The sequence below is a fragment of the Quercus lobata genome, chromosome 8 (genome assembly GCF_001633185.2).
Source record: "Quercus lobata isolate SW786 chromosome 8, ValleyOak3.0 Primary Assembly, whole genome shotgun sequence".
In the NCBI taxonomy this organism is placed as follows: domain Eukaryota; kingdom Viridiplantae; phylum Streptophyta; class Magnoliopsida; order Fagales; family Fagaceae; genus Quercus; species Quercus lobata.
Window position 1 is genome coordinate 33,066,301 of NC_044911.1, and position 23,524 is coordinate 33,089,824.

The 23,524-nt window shown below is 33.1% G+C and overlaps 2 protein-coding genes across 2 annotated transcripts; one reads left to right on the forward strand and one right to left on the reverse strand.

Annotated features, from left to right (window-relative positions):
• The first annotated feature begins 390 nt into the window (after positions 1-390).
• On the forward strand, positions 391-921 carry LOC115956755. The gene has a single exon (XM_031075052.1). It carries the CDS (start codon positions 391-393, stop codon positions 919-921), a length of 531 nt encoding a protein of 176 aa, XP_030930912.1.
• Positions 922-14,644: 13,723 nt separating this feature from the next.
• Positions 14,645-15,073, reverse strand: LOC115956756. Its single transcript, XM_031075053.1, has one exon. The coding sequence runs from the start codon at positions 15,071-15,073 to the stop codon at positions 14,645-14,647; it is 429 nt and encodes a 142-aa protein (XP_030930913.1).
• Positions 15,074-23,524: the final 8,451 nt, after the last annotated feature.

Here is a 23,524-nt window from a genome sequence, read left to right on the forward strand (position 1 = left end):
ATATGGGATTGGGTTGTCGTTGCATATATTATATTATGGTTTTATTAAGGTTCCATACTATATGTTTATATGCTAAATTGATAATGTCCAATTTACTTATTATATTCATGTTTATTATTTTCAGATTTGAACATGGCATCATGTAGCCCACTTGTTACTATACTTAATCAAAACAAACTGACTAGATCCAACTATGTTAACTGGAAAAGAAATTTGGACATTGTTCTTACAGCTGAAGAGCACAAATATGTGCTTACTCAACCATGTCCCAACTTTCCTTCATTAGATGCTCCTCCTGAGGAAAAACGGCGATATGATCGTTAGCAAAAATCTAATGAGATGGCCAAGTGCTATATCCTAGCATCTACCTCAAATGTTCTATAGCATCAAATGCAGGATGTAGAACTAGCTTTGGACATAATGTTAAGTCTAAAGGAGATGTTTGGTAAGCAAGGCCGTTCTGTAAGGCAAGAAACTACGAGGCAAATTTATAATACCAAAATGGCTGAAGGCAGTTCAGTGAAGGAGCATTGTCTTACAATGATCTCTAATCTAAATAAATTGGAAGTTTTAGGTGCCGATATTGATGGAGAATCACAAGTGGATATGATACTCCAGACACTATTGGAATCATTCAAGGAATTCAGACTCAATTATAATATGAACAAAAAGATTTATTCATTGTCTGAATTAATGAATGAGTTGGTAGCGGCAGAAGGCATTCTTGGTACATCTAGTGTTAATGCTAATATGGCCGAAGTTTTTACTTCTCAGCCTAAGTCGAAAGGCAAGGGTAAGAAGAAGAAGAAGAAGAAAAAGGACTTCACCAAGCAAGATGGTAAACAAATTGCCTTACGGGTTGTCGACAAAGGAAAGAAGATCAAAGGAAAGTGTTTCCATTTTGGTGAGAAAGGACATTAGAAGAGGAATTTTCCAAAATTCAGGGCTGCCAATAATAAGGGTATGAAAAGTTCATTCCTCCTTGAAATATGTTTAGTACAAAATCCCACAGATTCTTAGTGTGTGGATTCGGATTGTACTAATCATATTTACAATTCTTTGCAAGGGTTCTAGGAGACCAGAAAGTTTAATGAAGGGAAATTGTTTCTTACTTTGGATGATGGGCGCAGGATTCCGATTGTAGCTGTTAGAGTTGTTAATTTATGCTTTGAGTCTAGGGTTTTAATATTGGAAGGCTATCTATATGTACCTAATGTTCGTAGGAATTTAATTTCTGCAACTTATTCAGTAAACATGGATATTGTGTTATCCTTAAAGACAATGTTGTAATAAAGAAGGGTAAAGTGTTTATCTGTTTTGATAATATTGTGGATGATCCTTATATGTTAACTCCCGATAAGCATGAATTATATAATTTTGAATTAAATAGTAACTCTCATGCGAAATCATTAAAGAGAAAGTTTCCTTCCACTAGTGATGCATATCTTTGGCATTTATGTTTGGGTCATATTAATTCAAATAGGATTCAAAGACTGATCAAAGATGGTCTCTTAGAGCCATTGGACTTTGATAAATTTCCAATTTGTGAATCTTGTTTGGAAGGCAAAATGACTAAACGGCCTTTTAATGCAAAAGGTAGAAGAGCCCAAGAGTTGCTAGAACTAGTGCATTCAGATGTATGTGGTCCTATGTCAATCCAAGCAAGAGGTGGTTATGAGTATTTCATTACTTTCATTGATGATTACTCTAAATTTGGTTATGTGTACCTAATGAAACGGAAGTCCAAAACCTTTGAAAAGTTCAAAGAGTTTAGGGCTGAAGTTAAGAATCAATTGGGTAAACGCATAAAAGCCATTCGATCTAATCGTGGTGGTGAATACCTTCATGGGGATTTTAAGGATTACTTAACTCAAAATGGGATTGTATCCCAATTGATTGTGCCTAGAACTCCCCAACAAAATGGTGTAGCAGAAAGAAGGAATAGGATTCTTTTAGATATGGTTAGGTCCATGTTGAGTTATTCGACTCTACCAATTTCTTTTTGGGGATATGCCTTAAATACTGCAATGTATCTTCTGAATTTAGTACCTTCGAAGTCTGTTCCTAAAACACCTGTAGAGATGTGGAATGGGCATAAGCCTAGTATGATACATCTCCATATTTGGGGTTGTCCAGCATATGTGTTGAAAGGAAAGTTTGATAAGTTACAATCTAAAACAGAAGTGGTTTTCTTTGAAGGGTATCCAAAAGGAACCATTGGAGGTTTATTCTATAGTCATAAAGATAATAAAGTGTTTGTTAGTACAAATGCCAAATTCTTTGAAAATGACTATATAAATGATTATACTCCTAGAAGTAGAGTTGTTTTGGCTGAAATGAATGAACCTGTAAATAAACAACCAATGAATGAAACTAGGGATGATGTGGTTGTTTTAGATACACCACAAGATACTACTGATGAGATGTCTAGTACACAGGTCTCTCGTCGTAGTGGGAGGATTGTTAGGCCGCCTATAAGATTTATAGGTCTGGGAGAAACTTATGAAGCTATCTCAGAAGAGGCCGAAACTAATCCTTACACTTATGAAGAAGTAATGAATGATATGATGCACATCATTGGGTCAAAGCTATGAAATTTGCATTAGATTCAATGTATTCCAATCAAGTTTGGAATCTTGTAAAGGCGCCTAATGGCATTAAACCTGTTAGATGCAAATGGGTTGACAAGAGGAAGAGAGGGATAGATGGAAAGATTGAAACCTTTAAAGCAAGGCTAGTGGCGAAAGGGTATACACAAAAAAAAAGGTATTGATTATGAAGAAACCTTTTCACCAGTAGTAATGCTTAAATCTATCAGAATTCTCTTATTCATTGCTGCTCTTTATGATTATGAGATTTGGTAAATGGATGTCAAGACTGCTTTTCTAAATGGCAATCTTGAAGAAGAAATCTATATTATGCAACCAGAAGGTTTCATAACAAAGAACCAAGAGCATATGGTATGCAAGTTGAAAAGATCCATTTATGGACTTAAGTAAGCATCTAGGTCATGGAACATCAAATTTGGTCAAGCAATCAAGTCATTTGGTTTTGAACAAAATCTTGATGAAGTAGTAATGTTCCTAGTACTTTAAGTTGATAATATTCTACTCATTGGAAATGATGTAGGGGTGATGTCATCGATAAAGATTTGGATGTCAAGCCAATTTGATATGAAGGACTTGAGTGAGGCTAACTTTATTCTAGGGATCAAGCTTTGGCAAGATCGCAAGAATAAGATGTTAGGCTTATCACAAGCTAGATATATAGATAAGGTTCTAGAACGGTTTAGCATGCAAAACTCCAAGAAATGATTACTTCCTTTTAGACATGGAGTTCCTCTGTCTAATGACCAAAGGCCTAAGACTCAAGAGGAAGAAAATATGATGAGACAAGTTCCTCATGCTTCTACAGTAGGAAGTCTCATGTATGCCATGCTTTGTACTAGACCAGATATTTGTTATTCAATTGGCATGGTCAGTCGATATCAATCAAATCTAGGACCAAAACATTGGCAAGTTGTAAAGCATATTCTCAAGTATCTACGAAGAACGGAGATTAAATGCTTGTTTACCGGTGTGAGTATTTTATTCCTGTTGGCTATACAAATTTAGACTTTCAATCATATCTAGATTTCGGAAAGTCCACTTCAGGTTGTCTGTTCACCTTGGGAGGTGGAGCCATAAGTTGGAGGAGTGTTAAGTAATCTTGTATTGCGGACTCCACCATGGAAGCTAAATATGTTGCTGCTTGTGAAGAGGTAAAAGAAGCTGTCTGGCTCAAGAAATTTCTTTCTGATCATGATGTAGTGAGAATGGAGCAAGTTCCTATCACATTGTTTTGCGACAATAGTGGAGTGGTTGCAAAATCCAAAGATCTAAGGAATCATAAGAAAGGAAAGCACATTAAGAGAAAGTACCACATCATTCGAGACATTGTTGCTCGTGGAGATATAGTAGTTTCATAGATTGAAAGTGCAAATAATCTATCAGATCCCTTTACCAAAACCTTGCCTCAAAGGACTTTCGAGTCACATTTGGAGGGAATGGGAGTTAGATTAGTGCACAATAGTCTTTAGGGCAAGTGAGAGATTGTTAGGATTAGTTCCCTAAAATCCTATTGTATAATGTTATCTATGTTATTATGTATGACTTGATATTGTGATTAATAAAGTTGCTTTATTATTATCTAAAATGATGGTAACATGAATATTTGGATATTATCATATAGTCCATAAGATGCATAGTATGTGATTTGTGTGAAAAGTCACAGAAGATATAAATCACAAGTTCTTTGTAAACTCAAAATTTTAGTTCGTAGTCGATGATGAAATTGGGCATTTCATCTGCAAAGACTATACCATATCAACTAAAATGATTTGTCTTGATCATAGAAGTGGAGATTTCTAGTTGATGTGTTAATATGTTTTAAGAGTTAAAACATATTAAACTGGACCGCTATGAGATTTATTATTCTCCTAACGAGTGTCAAATGAATAATAAATCGCACAACTTTTTTTTACATGAACTCTTAATCCTAAGAGAATAATGGATCTGATCATGAAGTGTAGGTTGCTTTAATATATTAAGAGTGAAATCTATGGTAATGGTCAAAATCTTAGTATGTTGGGCAGCCACATTTAGTGTTGATGGAACATATATTCTCAAGATGGAATTCATAGCCTCTTAACAGAGATACAAAATATTCCATAGAGATACAAAATATTCCCTTGAGATAAGTTTAATGGGTTTGTTATTCAGAATGTTAAGCCTAACTACTTTAGTAAATAGTTATTAAAGTATATATTTATGAAATTGAATTTCATAAATATATGATGAATAACTTAAAGGATTAAATCGGGTACTCAAGAATTAAAACATAGTAATCTACAAAGTGGCAGTCTACATTTATGACTTTGTATTACTACGAATATTTTATGAGGGGATTGCATGTAAAGTCTTGGGATATAATTTATTAATAAGGCCTAGAGTACAATTATATTTATATAGTAGTATTAAATATAATTAGTGGTAACTTTGAACTTGTCATGAGTTGACAGAAAAACCCAAGACCCATTGTAGCTAATGTCTTATTTGTTCCCTTTTGGTCCCACTCTAAGCCAAGGAAGTCAATTCCGTACCGTACCGACCAGTGCACCGGTACAAATAACCGCCTTGTTTCGTACCGGAAAAAATACCGACCGTACCGGCCAAATCCGGTTGTTTCGGCCAGTAAGTGGATACTGAGCCGAAACACGAAAAGTCTCATTTGTAAGGAAAGAAAACAGAGAAGAAGGAGAAAAGGAAGAAGACAACAACGAAGCAGGAGTGGCGCCACGAAGCAGCTTCTTCTTTGTCCATCTCCAGTCTCCACTGCTCTGTAAATGACTTAATACACTTTTTTTTTTTTTTTTTTTTTTTTTTTTTTTGCTAAACACTATTATGTATGTGGTTTCTCACTTTCTCTTTCTTTGCTTTGTACTCCATTTCTTTTTGAAGTTTCCTAAGCTCTCCATGTGACTACTAACACAAGCATTGGAAATATTGAAAACTTTTATTTTTTGAATGAAAGATGAGCTGAATCCATTACTTCTTTTCAGCTTTGGCCTTTGTATTAACCAAAAAAAAAAAAAAAGCTTTGGCCTTTGAGCCCAATGTGATGTGAGTCATGTGACATAATGTACGTGTATTGCCGGATTGCCTTTGTATTGCAACAAATTTATATTTAGAACAATGCTAATATTACAACATTTTAAACAATTTTTGTCATAATTTGTTGTGTGAGGAGTTGTAAGTGATGAAAATGTGAACCCACATACACTCACAATTTTTTTCACCTCTCACAACTTATCATATATCAAGTTGTGTGAAGTATTATAATACTAATATTGCTACAATATTTAAAGTTTTTTTTTTTTTTTGGAAATAGATATACTTATACTTATAATTATAAATTATTAAATAATTATTTTAAATTTTAAATTATTAGACGATTTAAATATTTTATTTTATTTGAGGTAAGTGTCCTTCTCATTATTATATATTTAAATGTTGATAACTCCATCAAAAAATATAAAAAGTTGCCAATGTGATATATTGAGTTATTAGAAATATAACTTTGTATATTGTATAAAATAGTAAAAAATAGCGGTAAATCCAAAATGGTACACTGGTATTGACTGGTATCCAAAATATATTGTATCGTTGGCCAAACCGGTACAGCCTTCGGTATGGTATTGACTTCCTTGCTCCAAGCCACGTACTAGAATCCAATTAGAAATGCCTAAAAGGCTAACCCAATTAGATAATCAGTTATAAAGAGAGAAACATACAAAATTTTAACAAGAAACATGAAATGGTTTGTATGTGAATGTTGGACACTCTAATTCTCCCTTGAACAAATTCATATAACTAATTGAGAGACCATACTTCTTGGGCATTAGTGGAATTGGAGTGAAGATTAAAAGTGTTCCCAAGTACTTCTAATCTTTGTTTTGAAATTCACCACACTAAGGTACACTCTCTTGTTCTTAATTTTTGAAATTTACATAATACATGTTATCAATTGTGAATGAAGTAGATCCGTTAATTTTTTCTCTACGTATGTTTTGTATGCGATACAAACACGTTTTTTTCAACAGAACCAAGTTATTCGCCTCGATGAGCTTTCTAGAACTCATGAACTTCTTCAAATGGAAGAGAAAAATCTTGTGCAAATTTGAAGACAATTGCAAAAATTCAAAGGCCTTTAAGCTTCTTAAAATAAGGGATCTAATTTTTTTAGGAATGGACAATCTGCTTTCTAGTTTGGGGATAGGTGATTTGAAGGGAAAATGGGGGTTCAAGCAGTCGGTTTCCAAGTGGTTTTTTCAAAACCTTCTAGCAAACATTATCTTTTTAGTATTGAGGATTTCATTACCCAAACTTGTCAAAAGTCGTCATTGTCTATCAATGAGGTGTGGTAAGGTCTGTTCTGGTGGTTGGTGGCTGGTGCTTGAATAAACCTTGATACAAATTGTGATTTATGCTACTTTGCATTTAATTTTGTTATTTGTCAAAGGATCTAAAACTTGTCAATCAAACATTTTAAATTATCTTGTCATTGACAAAGGTGTGGTCACACATGGAAACAATGTTTAACATTGAATAATGCAAAACTTTCACAATAAAACTGAGCTTTGCCTTATTTTTCACAATTGAAATCCAAAAGAGATCCATATTTATGCGTACATCGTGCACCGATAGTATTCCATTACCATAGGGCACCAAAATGTCCCACATAGGCACACATATTAAGTGGGTGCATTTGGACCTTGATCAACCCTCGATATAAAACTCTGCAAAGTTAGTCACCTCCTAATCAATTCTAGTCAAATTTTCTCTAAATCTAGGTTTAACAATAAATCAATGGAGTTTACTGTTCTTATATCAGATTGAGGTGAGTTGGTTTGTTTGCTTTCAACCTTAGTGGTTCCAGCACAAATTTGGTGAAGTCTAGTACCCAAGTCACATGAAAACCATTTGAAAAGTTTGGGATGTCAAAATGGGGTAGTGATCAATTTAACGAAAATTGATTTCACGTTAAATCTTATCCATTGGCCCAAATACTAGGTGGATAACTATTTGTCAAAATTTCAGTTATGTTCAACCAATCTGTCATTTCATTTATGGAAAAAGATGTAGATGCACCAACATCTACATGTAACCAATAGTCTCTATCTACCATATTCCACAATTTTATAATGTCACTACAATTCAAAGGACTCAATAGACAATAATCCTTAAAACTCAACACTATTATATCACAATTGTATTTTTTAAAAAATTTGATAGGTCACAACTGTATAAAAGAAATGTATACTCATTCTCATTAACTCAACACCATTACACTGTAATTGTATGATAGAAATGTCTGTCTGTTCTCTTCTTGGCATAGGTTATGGGTGCCCACTATTTTGGCATAGATAATAATAACTATTTTAAATAAAGGTATCATTATATCTTTACTATATAATAGGAATACCCATTCGATATGACTTTATTATTTTTACTTAGCAAAATAGGAAATGTCTTTTTCACCATTATAAGATATATTTCTCACATTTGAACCCAAAAAAATATTTTTCCTTTTCATTTAAATTCTCAAAAGAATTCTCATGATTGAAATTTACCAACTTCAATTGTGTGAGTCCCATAAAATATTTCTCAATCAATATAATTTTCCAACACATATTTCTCTTTTTTACAAAATACCTCACTAGTAAGAAAATTTGAAAAGAAAATGTGCCTAATGAATTCTCAATTTTCTTTTTTTCATATACTTAAAAAATTCTCAAAATATCAAAAACTAAAGAAATTACATTATAGCCATTATATCTGGCAATATAAAGTTTTCTTTTTTATAAGAAACTTTTTACTACAAGATCTCATAAAATTGCAACAAATCTTTCAAATAGTAAATTTTGTGTGTGTGTGTGTGTGTATGGGTTTGTTTCTCAAATATACATTGTTAATACCCATTTTTGCAAATTTGCATCCGGAAGCCCATGACTCCATGAGGAGAAAAGCCCAAGAAAGCCCTAAGAGATGGGTTAAAGTATGAGCAAAGAAATAGTAATCGGTTCGTATCCTAAAGCCCAAAGAGAAGAGAATACATAAATAAGGTCCAAGTGATGACCTGAAAAGGAAGAGTATTTTAAGAATGAAATGGAGCCCAATAAGTGAGGCCCAACAAAATTAAAGGAGAAAAAAAAAATGGTCAACAAGCCCAACCCAATGAAGTGAATAAATGAAGAGAAAAGAAAGTAAAAGGATCAGCAGGCTCAACCCAATGAAGTGAATAAATGAAGAGAAAAGAAAGTAAAAGGGTCAACAGGCCCAACCCAATGTAGTGAATAAATAAAAACAAAAGAAAACAAAATGGATTAACAAGCCCAACCCAATACATGGCAGAAAGCCCATAATGCCCTTCTATAAGGGGATAAGGATGAATTCTAATTCTGCGAAAGTAAAGCAAAGTGAAACTGTGCAGAGTCACAACAGCAAGAAACGCATGAAGAAGAAATAAGACAAAGCCATAGTGGCAAGAAATGCATGAAGGAGAAACAAGCCAAAATCAAAAGCAGTAGAAACGTATGAAGAGGAAGAAAGCCAAATAACAAGAAGTGTAGTAGTTGGAGCCCTGTTGACCTGCAACTTAGCCAATGCAAGGGAGACAGGGCCTGCGATTGCAGAGGAATAGAGGGTATGGTTTTGGAGTTTGGTGGAGGGGGGAAAAGACCTAGATTTGGTATCCTACCAAGACCCCTTTTGGGAAATGCTTTGCTGGGAAAACATACTTACCAAAATGGGTAGGAAATTGGTGAGAACCATCTGATTCATGTTAGAGAGTGAGGACAAGAGAGATTAATAAGGGTTTGTCGTTAACAGAAAGAGAGAAATAGTGGTATTGTAGCCGAATTGGCTTTTACCCAAAAATGGAAAAAAGGTTTGTCACTAAGCAAGTAGTGGGACTAAACCCACTACCAACGGCCAGAAGATAGTGGGAGTGAACCCACCTATATATAGCTAGAATGTGTTGAGTGCCTGCAACAAACAAAAATGGTTGGTGGAAAGTAAGGGCAAAAAAGGGAAATCACATAAGATTGATATTGGGTATAAAAGGAACAATGCCCATGAATATGGGAAGAACACACAACAATCAAGAGAAGAGGGACAACAAGAATAGAAAGAGCCTAGTAACCAAGGAAATTAGAAACAGTGAGTTGAAAGTGAAAAAAGAGAGAAAGAGGGAAAGAAAGTGAAAGTAAGAGAGAATAGAGAGTTGAGAAAATAAAGTATACATGGCAGACCTAACATGCATCACTAGGCAACTTTTTCCTTTCTCATACAAAATCATACTCTCTGTCATGTCAATCAAAAGGATAGCTATTCTATGCCATTCTCCAAACTACATAACTTTATGGCCTTGTAGGTAATAAGGTTAAGTAAGTTGGAGTTTGGGCTCTTTTAGTGTTATCCTGCAGAGAATACTTTTATTGTTTGTTATTATGTTTGCTGTTATTATTATTATTTATTTCTACTGCTAACATTCTTGGACTAACAGTTATTCTGCTATTACTATATACATATACGTATATATATTTCTCTTTGTTTGGAGTGTTTGGTCTTGTGCACAGATTGATTCCAGGGGAATCCTGCAGAGAGAACCAGACCCAACTTCCCTACCCTTGCAGAAAGCCTTAGCCCAATAGCACAAAAAGGCACCCATAAATATATATATATATATATATATATATAAGCATTTCTTTTTTCTTTTTTTATAATAAAAGGCATTTCTCTATCTCATATCTCACTAAATTGCATAACCATATATTTTAATTAACTCACCAAGATCGTTGTGAGTTGCCTTTGAAATTATACTTGAGACAAGTATCTTGAGAATCTCATTAATAAGAAATTATCTTTTATGTTCAGATAAAACATATTACTGTGTAACAATAAACATTATCACATAACGAAAGCATGAGATCTCAATTCATAAACAAACTCTTAAAACACAAACTATAATTTTAGGAACGAATAAGACTAATCTTTATTATTTGTATGACTTCAACATGGACAAACAAATCAGAAATTAATAACTGCTGGATTTTTTTTACTTCAGATTAGACAGAATATATTCAAACACATCTCAAGTAGCGCAACATGTTCAATACTGCAGCACCTCCACCTGCACCACCCCCAAGATACATTAGCGTAAGCTCCATGGATCTGCACTGCACTATATTCTATATAGCAAAAGCTCCACTAAAGAAACACCTTTCACAAAATAACAATTACAAATTGTCCATTCTATTTTTAATACGTGTGTTCAGTGTTTTACTATCTTGGTATTTCTCATCTATCCCTTTCGTTTTTGTTCATCTAAAGAGACATTCTATATAATCTTTTCAAGAATGGAAAAGCCTTTCTATATAGAACTATCATTTAGTATTAGGTATTTCAAATGCTAAATTTTTAGCATTTGGCACACCAAACACTTAAAAACCATACCTTATGAGATGCGTCAAATACCAAACAAATTTGGCATTTATTATAGTACAATTATAACAATAGCACTGTATGGCAAAGTAATGTGTTAAAATAGATCAAGTGAGTTTTTTATTTGTCAAAATAGCTTCTTCTTTTTTTAAAATGACTGATGCTAGTGCTCTTACAAGAAAATTTAATCACAAAATAATGGAAAATAAATTAGGCGATAACAAAAACATTACAATTGGGCTATTTCATTTTCATGACAAGGTTTATACTTTATAACAACATTATAATTATTATATAGATAAAGTGATTTTTTTATTTGTCAAAATAGCTTCTTCTTTTTTTTCTTTTTTCTTTTTTTCCTTTTTAAGAATGTTTGATGCTAGTGCTCTTACAAGAAAATTTAATCACAAAATAATGGAAAATAAATCAGGCAATAACAAAAACATTACAATTGGGCTATTTCATTTTCATGACAAGGTTTATACTATATAACAACATTATAATTATTATATATTTTTATCAAAATACACCAACACAATATTTTGGGGGGGGGGGGGGAATTTCGGTCACAAAAAGTTTTGAACTGCTTACATGAAAGAGCTAGCAATAATGGGTTCTAGGGTTCAATCTTTACCTACACCAAAAACTGATTAGTGTCTTGATTTGATGATAAAGAGCTATTATCATAAACAAATGCCATAGGTTAAAATTATCTCAAGAAAAAGAGCTGGCAATGACGACATTAGATATTTCTGGAAAATGACAAATGTCATTTGAAATGTAAGGAGGATCCATAGCATTCTATTGGTAGATTTTGAATAACTATGAAAAACAGTCGTGCTTGATTTTGAATAACTAGTACAATGTTCAAGATATTCATCATCACAAGCATTAAGTTCACATTATTAATTCAACACAAGAAAAAGATGGTGCTGGTAGAATTGCAATGTATTGGATTCTATTAAGCTGTTGATAATACCAAACAAACTTTCTTTCCGTGGGACCTACCAGTTTTGAGTTATAAGTGATGAAAATAAAGTGATAGGTGATGAAAACTTGCAAATCCAAACAGCCCCTAGAGCACTTGGTTGTTGATAATTGGTCCACTATTAGGCTATTGATAATCAAACAATCGGTAAAGCCATGTACAGAATCTACAGACATATATGGTCAAATTACTAGGTTATTCCCTCAAAATTTCTTTTCATAGATTTCAAAAGAATGCACATTTCCAAAATATCAGAGCATAATCAATCATCAAAACCATAATTCATTTCAATAATTCCAAAAGCAATTAAAAAAAGAGTTATAAATATGCATAGCATAGATATACAACGTAGAGCATACTTCAGCAAATTAGGGTGAACCAGATCAATTATTAGGCTATTCATGTTAATAAAGCACATATACTTAAATAAATAATCTGAAACAAATTAGTTAATAGGTTATTTAAAACAATAAGGTAGGACTAATCTCAGCTTGAAACAAGTTCTGAGTACCCTATTCAGACATCCTTTTAATGGATTTAGCAAGATTGAGTTTCCGTATTAACCTCATTCATAACTACTGTGCATTGACATTGATTCAAGACCCATGCTTTCATGAAAGGGCAACATTACAACTTCCAAGTTTACTCTTCATACCACTAAATCTTTTATGAAAGGGCAACATTCCAAGTTTACTCTTCACCATACCACTATATGATAACGATATATCTATGTTACCTCTCAAGACCTCTCAAGAGTTTCTTTAGCATGTTTCTCAAAAGTCGAAACAAAACATAAGCACAACCCTACACAGCAAGTTTACAAAAAGAATGTGATATGATTCCAAAAGCACGTAGAAATCAGGTGCTCATATGATACCACCATACCATCCACATCTTTTCTATACTCCATTAACTACTCAAGAACATAACCAGAACCAGAAAGTAATGTGCACCTAATTCATATTTCCTCCATACCGAATATAATCCCTTGTAGTAAAACTAGCTGAGCATTAAACAGCAAATGGAGTGTTCAATGCAAATGATATTCTAACGCACGCTGAGAATAAAGCTAATGCATCTCTGTTACACTGCCAATAGGAAATCAATCCTTAAGAGACAGAACTCCAAAGTCCCAAAGGCAATCTGTGAAAGCAACACCCATCAACATAATCAAGCTATATCAAAGTTAAAAGTTAACTATATCACTAGTAACTTACTACCACGTCCTTACAATGGAGTAGTCAACTGTTGACGCACACACACACACACCAACTTCACATTAGCTTGACAAGTTAAAGCAAATAAACAATTTTACACTATACAAACCAACCCAAAATTACATTCTGTGTTCTAATGTGCATCATGTGTATTAAGTATTAACAAGGCCACAAAGGTATCTTACACTCTCACCTGTGATTTCCAATTCCAATATAACCACCACCAACTCAAAACTAAATGCTACTACACTAGGTGGGGCACCAAAATGGCTTAACCTAGCTGAAAAACAATATATGTCTCTACACAAACACAAATCCAACATCATAAATCATCAGAAGAAGGCATTGACACTAGGCACCATGAGAGCCTTTCTTCAGCAAGCTCTAGCTCTCTTTTTACCATACACAAACGATAATTCAGTTTCTCAATAACTCAAATTGGCAAAGTGAGCAGATCAAGAATCTAAAATCCCAAACAACTACACTAAAAAGGTATAAACACAAATAAAGTCAAAGATAAAAGTAGAACGATGAAGACCAACAATGCATGCAAATGGTGAAAGGAACCAGCGAAACAGAAAAGAGAAATTAACACTATAACCCCATTCAAGATAATGCTTTTAATTCGACAATTAAGCAACAATGCAGTTCAAAACAAGTCAACACAAAGCATTCCCGTGCCATTATTACATTCAGATTGAGTAAGTATCAACACGCAATCAGCAATCAAAACTTTTGGAGTTGCAATTATAGTAAAAGTAGGACAATATTACCAAACTAATACACTATATAGTAGCAATATGATTCAAAAGAAGTCAACACAGTCTTCCCATGCCAGCATTACATTCGGAATGAGTCAGTATCAACATGCAATAATGCAATCCGCAATCAAAACCTTTATACTTGCAATTATAGTAAAATTAAGACAATATTACCAAACTAATACACTATATAGTAACAATATGATTCAAAACAAGTCAACACAAAGTCTTCCCATTCTAGCATTACATTCAGATTGAGTCAGAATCAACACGCAATAACGCAATTTGCAATCATAACCTTTCAACTTGCAATTATAGTAAAATTCAATCAAAATTACCAAACTAATAGACCATTTATCAAACACAAGCAAGTTGTCCCAAATTCTAATTGAGAATTAATTGTAAAATCAGGGCATCAATAAGAACCACAGAAACTCAAAATAATCAATGGATCTGCGATTATAGATCTAGAATTGGAAAATTTTGGATAAATTTATTATTGATTTCAGTTCTATCTAACAAAATTTTTTTCTTCTTGTTTTTTTTTTCACATAATTGAACAAAGTACAAACAACTACATATAGAACGCTCTCTACAACATGAAAAATCTTTGACTAAGAATCGAAGTAATCCATTTCAGTGAGCGAGGAGAATGTCATTACTGAACGAATCGATGACCGAATCGGGCGAGTCCTGGACTGAGTTAGGGAGCGGGTTGAGGAAAAGCACAGACTTGGCCGCCACGAGCTTCTTCCTCTGGGGGCAGCGCGGGCCGTAGATCCTGCCAGAGAAGCAAGGGATACCGTCGGTGAATGCGTTGACCGGAGCTTGTTGAGCGGCGGCGTTGGAGGACGACGGAGATGACGGCGGGGTCGTGCGGTGGAGAGGGATCGAGGAGGAGGAGAGGAGGTAAAGCGAGTTGACTCGGTGAGTCCGGTGGGCGCTGATTCGGGAGTCACGGATTTGGGCTAGGGCGCCGGGCTTAAGGTACTTGTGGAAAGGCTCGGATCTGGTTGGTGAGGAAGAGGAGAAGGGTTTGGTAGATGCTCTGATTCTACGGTTCATGGCGAATGAAGAGGAAGAGAGAGAGAGAGAGATTAGGGTTTGAGAGAGAGAGTGGGGCATTGAGGAAATGGAGTAGTGAAGGGGTTTTTATTTTAAAGTGAAGAAGGGGGAGAGGCGGGAAAGAAATGGAGGGAGGGATAGAGGAACGTGGGGTTTTGAAAGGGAGTGAGAGTGGCGCGGAAGGAGAAATACATTAGGAAGGAACCTCAATTATGAGGGTTTTCCCCCCCTCATACACTACTTTTCTGACGCGTGCCCTTTGCGGTCCTTCTTAAGACTTGTTTTTTTTGGGGGACTTCTATGTGTATCCCAGCCAATAGGAGACCCCCTTAAAAAAAAACCAATTGGAGATTTTTTTTCCCCATTTTTAATTTTATGTGGGTTAATGTCGAGTCCAAATCTTCTGTCCCAACTTTCCTGTTCCACTTCATGCTCCACAAATTAAAACTTGCCACATGTCTACTTATTTCATTAATGCTAATTTCTTGCCTTTTTCCTATTTTATTTTGCAAAAATAAATTATAAAAACAAAAAACACTACAAATCAGATATCCACCGGCCACCACCAGCCCACTGCGACCACCACCCACGCCGATGCCGCTACAAAGTGTCAACGAACATTCTCCACCGCCAGTCAGATCTCGCCTAGCCATCACCACTAGCACACCATGAACACCACATTGCAATTTCATTGTGATTGTTCCAAGTTTGATTTTAAAGACATCAGAGACTAAACGATGAGCCAATAAACAGAGTGCCCATTATTTTTTGTTTTTCATAAATCTGCCGTGTAGATAATGGGCACCAGGTGATATATTTTTTCCCTATCATTTCGTGTAAGTGCATCGCTTGCAACCCAATAAAGAATCGAAATCATATTGTAGCATTGATGGTTTTTTTTTTTTTAATAAAATATTTATTTTTGGTTACTGGCCAGCGTAGTGTGACAGGCGGTGGTGGATGGTCTTTGTAGTGGCGCTAGCAAAGGTGGTGGTGGTGGGCTAGTGGTGATGGCCGGTGGAGATCTGACTTATTGGGTTTTTACTGGTTGGCATAGTGTGGACAGGCAGTGGTTACTCGCTAGCATAGTGTCGACAGGATGGAGGATGACAGTTGACACTTTGTAGCGGCGCCGGCGTAGGTGGTGGTCGCAGTGGGCTAGTGGTGGTGGCCGGTGGAGATCTGATTTGTAGCGTTTTTGTTTTTATAATTTATTTTTGCAAAATAAAATAGGAAAAAGGCAAGAAATTAGCATTAATGAAATAAGTAGACATGTGGCAAACTTTAATTTGTGGAATATGGAGTGGAACAGGAAAGTTGGGACAGAAGATTTGGACTCGTTAATGTCAAGTGGTAATTAGATATGGTAATATTCAACACAACACGAATTTTTCTGGGTTAGTATAAAAAAGGGGCTAACACACTTTAAAATGATTAATAAAAGGGTCATTCTGTGTTAATATGCTTAACTCGCCATCAACCTGATTAATATAAATAAGTGCCATTTTTCTTTAAAATAAAATTGAATTATAAATATAATTAAGTAATTAAAATGATTTTAATGGTTAGTATATTGTTAAATTTATTGTCAAAATTCTAAAGTCCCTTACCCTTTATCTAAAACAAAGAAAAGAAAAACTCTCTTTTTTACTTTATTTTTCTTGGGTTGTATATTAAAACTTAAAAGGGGTGAATGAGTCATGCCATCTCAACCAGCATAATTAATGGGTTATGTTAGGGTTAAAAGGGTATAACACAATAATTAAACGAGTCAAATTAGGTTTAAGTCATGTATTCGAATACTCATATCTCGACACAACATAAACATGACCAACTAACATAAATTGCCACCCTTAGGTAGTATTTTCACAAATATCCAATTTACTCTTTAAGCACAGACATCATTTAATACTATTTTAAAAATTCTCATGCTCCTCTTACTTCCTTCTTTATCTTGAAATTGCTATTTATCTACCATTGACTATCTAGATAGTTCTTCATGCATATAATTGCCATAATATAGTCACTATGACAAGGGCAGCGTTACTTTAAGCTCAGGGAAATGAACCCCCTAACCTAGCCATTTTATATATATATATATATATATATATATATATATGATTTTTTTTTTTTTTGAGCCCTTAAAATAAAATTTTGAACCCTTGACCCTAAACTTTGTTTAAACCCAGCTAATATAAGTTTGAATATGACAATCTTAATGCTACTTTCATAATATTTTAACAATAAAGGTTAAGTAACAAGTTATAACTGGATTTTATCAGGACCCACAACTAACATCACTTTTTTCCTACCTTTAATAACTTGCCACCTAGGTTTTGTTGTGAAAGTGTTATGTCAATAACACTACTCTTAAAATATTTATTTTATAAGAAAGAAAAAAAAATGTTTCAAATTTTTGCTCATTTGTTAAAAAAAATTCTAGGACTTTGACTTACTTTTCCATTGACAGCAGAATAAAGTTGTTTTCCCCTACTTTTTTCTTCTTCATCAACAAAAAAGTACACCACTGTTACAACAAACAGATCTATATCTATATCTGTGATTCTTTCATCATTCTGAGATCTTTCGTTTTCTCTTTTATGTTTTCTTAGTTTTTCTCTCTATTTGATAAAGTAGTTTGATAAATACTATATAGATTTCCAAATCCAATAACTCTTTTAGTGCTTGCTCCAATTCCAAGAGACTGACCACGTGTGTGGTTAAAAAATCGTACACTTCAAAAGCAAAAACTTATATCAATTACTTTTTTTTTCTTAGTTTCACATTTAATGTTAGTCCAACTCTAAAAGACTAGTCACGTGTATGATTAGTTATTTTTATGCAGTCAATGGTTGTTGTCTTATCGATATTTATACTAAATTATATTTAGAATACTATTTTAGGTTTCTCAAAAAAAAATACTATTTTAGATTATTATATAATTATATAATATGGAAGTTGTACATATATTTTTTTTGGGGATAATTATAGTAAACCCACATGTGGTATGGCCTGTTTTCACTTTACCTATCTGTGGTTCAATCATTTACACTTTGCCCACCTAAGATTAGTTCCATTAACCTTCTGTAACCCACCTATTCGTTTGCCGTTAGAAAAACACATTTTTAGGCAAAAACAAATATAACAAGAATAAAAAAGCTAGGGTTTTTCATTGCTTAAGAACTTCTATAAGAACAAAGTGGAAGAATAGCACATGAATCCCACTCTGATCTTGGCTTCTCTCCCCAATGTGGCTGGGATACAAAGTGGGTTTGAAGTTGGAATTGGGGTTCGAATGAGAACATGGGGCAAATGGGTGTTTGAAATCCGAGAGCCTAGGAAGAAAACCCACCACCAATCTGATCTCCACGACTCTACCACTCTCCACATTAATTCAAACAAGCTCCAGCCATTGAATCAAACCATAATAACTAAAACCCACAATGATTCAAAATGCAAAACTCAACAACTGAAACCCACGCAAAATGCAACCACCAATCTAATCTCCCTATCTCCACCACTCTCTTTGATTCAAACAAGCTCTAGCCACCGAAATCGATTCAAAAACCCACCACCGATTCAACAACCCACACCGATTCAATAACCCATGACGCTGATTCAACAACACACACTAATTCAACCCATCTCTGAAACCCAGTCACTGATTCAACTTCAATACTGGAACTGAAACCCAGCCAACACCCAAACAACCACCACAACACCAAACCCATGGCTGAGATACCATGATCCAAACCCACAACTGGATTTTTCTATACCTCACACTTCAATTGTTGGCTTATCTCTATCTCACTCTCTCTTTGTTGATAACGTTGCTAGTTGTTTTGAGATGTTGGTCTTCTTGCAAAATTTGGTTCAAAATTTTGAGTTGTTGTGAAATTGTTGATATTGTTATAGATTAAAAATAATTTCATTCAGCCATTTGATTGGTGTTTTTTCCTTCGCTTTGTTCTCATTGAAGTTCATGAGCAATGAAAAACCCTAGCTTTTTTATTCTTGTTGTATTTGTTTTTACCTAAAAATGTGTTTTTCTAATGGCAAACGGAGAGGTGGGTTACGGAAGGCTAATGAAACTAATCTCAAGTGGGCAAAATGTAAATGATTGAACCACAGGTAGGCAAAATGAAAACGGGTTATACCACAGGTGGGTTTATTGTAATTATTCCTTCTTCTTCTTTTTTTTACTTGCCCCTCATGACAAATTCCTAACTCTACCACTGCTGACCCCACTACAAAAAAATCCTAAAGTTGCCACTGCACTATGAGACCTATACAATCAAGATAAGCTATTGGAAGGAGTCATAAGACTTATTAGAGAGCATAAAGTTTTCAAACAATGTTCATTTGTACGTAGAGAGCAAATTAGATATTTTTTAGAAGTCTTTATAGCATCTAATACAAGCCCAAACCTCAATTCATGGGTGCTTTTTATGTTTTACCCTTTAAAAAAAATGTAAATAGACACTAAAACTCAGGATAAATTAATTGCCTTGATTAGAGAAGATTATATGCACCGTCAAACGAAATGATTTAATCTATATTATTATTTAAGGGACTTCCCTTGTTTAGATTCCTCATTTTTTTAGTTCAAAAATACCCTTACACTCCTATGTTTAAGTAGAGACAAAACTAATGGACAATTCGGTAAAAATGTAACTCTAACTCCCACTAAAACATTGCCTAAAAAATAGGACCGCTCTGCTGTTAATTTCCAAATTATTTTATTCACTTATAAATTAGATTTTCAAAATAAAAATTATATATATAAAATAAAAACACAGAGTTTTTTTTTGCTAAAAGAAAAGTCTCATTGCACGCGCGAAGCGCATGTGATGAGGCTAGTAATTTCTAAAGCGTATGATTAATTTATGGTTGTTGTTGGATCACTATTAATTGATGCATGCTTGTTTGGTATGTATGTTTGAGGTTGATTTTTCTCTCCCCACAAGTAAATACGTAAGTTTGATATGTTTATAATTAAGGGATTTAGATATGGTGAAATAGTTAAGACTATTGCACTATGTAATAGTGAATCAATTGGTGTGATTGAAAGTTAAAAAAATCATTTCTAATCTCATTAGATTAGAAAATTTGTTACTTTTCACTTTTTTACTTTTCTAATTTTTAGATCTCACACATACATACGGTAATTGCATGGAATCCAAATATGTTTAAAAGCAACTCATACAAAATGCAAATAAAATTAATTAGGCACGGAACATGTTTAAATTTTTTTTAATTCCATGATAAACTATTTAATACAAGTGACAATTTGTCATTATTCAAAATAATTCAAAATTTTATTTTGATTATTCTTATGATAGAATGAGTTAATCACCCACCAATTTAGTATCTTATTATAAACAAATTAATTGATGACACTGTTAATCCATTTTCTTACAAGCTCGGTATAAGAATGGAATATTGTTTTTCTTCCAGTCTATAGATGACCTTATAAATTGGATATAAGTATCATTTAATTTGATCACATACAGCATGCTGCACATAACGCTCATATCAGTAGAACATGAGCTAAAAGTAATTGGGACTCGCACATGCAATCTTTTGTTGCATCATAATGTTTATGAATGATAATGTAATATTTTTGTATTACAATTTACATATAACAATTCATGAACGTTTTTGAATTCAATACTTGTTCCCAACTTTTCCAAGAGAGAGACAATGACTATATCTAAAAATAAAAGGCAAAAACAAATAAACACATACTTTCTCTCCATCTTGATTTTTGAAGGAATCAAACCTCCCCACAGCCGACTCACGTTGCTACTCTGCATCTTGATTTTTTTTTTTTTTTTCATAACTTGTTTGTAGTTGCTCATCAATTGGTTTATGGTGTGATAATTGCTCTTTAGGTTGGTTTTTATTTACTCTTCTTTCTTTTTGTTGTTGTTCTTCTTGTTGTTTGTACTATTGCAAAGCTTTCACCCTTTTATATATTATTGTTCTTGCTGGTTGGGTGTGAATGAAAGAGTTTAAAATTTTTTTTTTTTATCTGGATCCTCACTGTCTTAGGTTTAATATTTGAATAATTGATACTTTACCGTTTAAATTCATACAGTCAATACTTATCCTTTAGTTTATTAGTACTCTTTTTTTTTTTTTTTTTTTTAATTTACTTTATTATACTACACAGGTTTTCTACCTTTTATCATATACTAGTTTGGTCCCGCGTGCAAGGCACGTGCCGCCCTTTTCGTGAGAAAATTAATATGTAATTTTTTTGGGAAGAAGTACAAAGTTATGTACTTAAATTTAAAATACCTTTTTAACATATAAATATCTGTTTACTATGACAATTTCTTAGAACCTATTTACTAAATGTAATATCTACTCACTAAAAAATTATACTAAGAATGATAATAAATGTCATTATCTTTCAACAATAAACAACTAAATTTTAATAAGATATTGTAATAATATATAAAATTTCGCAATGAATGATAATATATGCTACACACTCTTAATCAAATGAAATACTTGCAATTATCTACAATAAAGATTTTGTTATTCATGCATACTTCTCTCTTTATTTTCTTATTTTCTGAGCACAACTATGATGTTTAACTTACTTAATTTTTAATATGAAAAACCATTTTAAGCAAGAAAATAAATTTTTTTTTTTAAAAGATAACAAAAAACATATAAAATCAAAGTTTCCATTAGATAAAATTATAAGTATAGAAGATTTAAACTTAATAAATTAGTTTTTTCTAGGTAACAAATAGAACACCGTATATCACTATTCTCACTTTCGAAGCATGACTATCACATAAAGTTTAAAATACACAAAGAAAATTTTTGGAACATTAAAATTCAGTGGGATGTATTTTAGACATTTTCACAATAGAATATTTTAGAAATCATAAGATTTCGTTAGGGTTTATCTAAGAGTGTAATAGTTGGGGTATATGCTGCTTACAAAATATAAAGGAGGAAAATTTTCAACTTTAGTTTAGGGAAGGAATGAAACTACTCCAAATATAAATGGTGAAAGTGCTTTTTTGCCTCTCTTTTGTGTGTGTGTGTGTGTGTGTGTGTGTGTTAAACATTAAACAATGTGTTAAAAAAAAAAGGTCAGCCCAAGAAAACTGTGCATAAAACAATGAATTTTGACTCAACAAATTGACTAATTCAAAAAAAAAAAAAATTCTAGGAACATAAAAAAAATTCACGATATTTTTACAATACTTTTATTTTTAGCTATGGTGGGTTCTAGTCTAATATTTTATTTTAGAGTAATGCTATGTTTACAATATTTTCACAACAAATCTTAGGTGGTAAATTGTTAGTGGTTTTAAACTATGCATTTAAAAATCAAACAAGAAGCCAATTGAAAAAAATTGTGTCTAAAACAGTGAATTTTGGCTCACCAAATTTTATTAAACCAAAAAAAAGCCTAGGAACACAACAAAATATCACAACATTTTCACAATATCTTTTATTTCCAGTAGTGGTAGGTCTCGATCTAATATTTTATTTTTTACGTCCATAATAATTTCACAAAAAAATTTTAAGTGGCAAATTGCTACTGGTTTTAAACTGAAACCACCACTTTAAATTGTGTATTAAAAAAAAAAAAAAAAACCATCACAAGAAAATTGAGCGTGAATAATGAATTTTGCTCACCCAAATTGACTAAAAAAAAATCGAGGAACACAATAAAATGTCATAATATTTTCGCAATACCTTTATTTTCAACTATGATTGGTCCTAGTCTGATATTTTATTATTTTATTTTAAAGAAATGTTACCTCCACAACATTTTCACAACAAATTTTCGATGACAAATTGTTATTGGTTTTAAACCAAGTCCATTATTGATATCACTTTTTTATTCATTAATAATACATTGCCACTTAGAATTTGCGATGAAATTATCGTGAAAATGTTGTGAACTTAGTATTTTGTAATATTTTATTTTGATCTATAAGAAACTGAGATCTCAGCAATTGTAAAAATATTGTGACAACAACAAGATGTTATAATATTTTCACAATACATTTATTTTCAGTTATAGTTGGTCCTAGTCTCATATTTTATTATTTTATTTTGAGCTATAAGAAATTAACACCTCAATAATTGTGAAAATATTGTAAGAATATTTTGAGTCAGTATAGCAATATTGTGTCCGAACATATAAATATTTAAAAGAAAAAAACAAAAAGGGCAAAAACTAAAACACTGGCATACTATGACCAAAAAAAGAAAAAGAAAAAAGCCCAACTCAAACAAAACGGTAAGTTTTGCCTCACCCAATTATATAAACCAAAAATTACTATAGATTGAGGCTATTGACACTTTTTATATAGTTAGTAGATATTTTGAATCAGTACAGCAATATTGTGTCCGCACATATAAATATTTAAAAGAAAAAAACAAAAAGGGCACAAACTAAAACACTGGCATACT

Bases quoted from the DNA above. Each gene is read 5' to 3' on its own strand.
- LOC115956755 (XM_031075052.1), top strand. From the start codon at position 391: ATGCAGGATGTAGAACTAGCTTTGGACATAATGTTAAGTCTAAAGGAG.
- LOC115956756 (XM_031075053.1), bottom strand. From the start codon at position 15,073: ATGAACCGTAGAATCAGAGCATCTACCAAACCCTTCTCCTCTTCCTCA.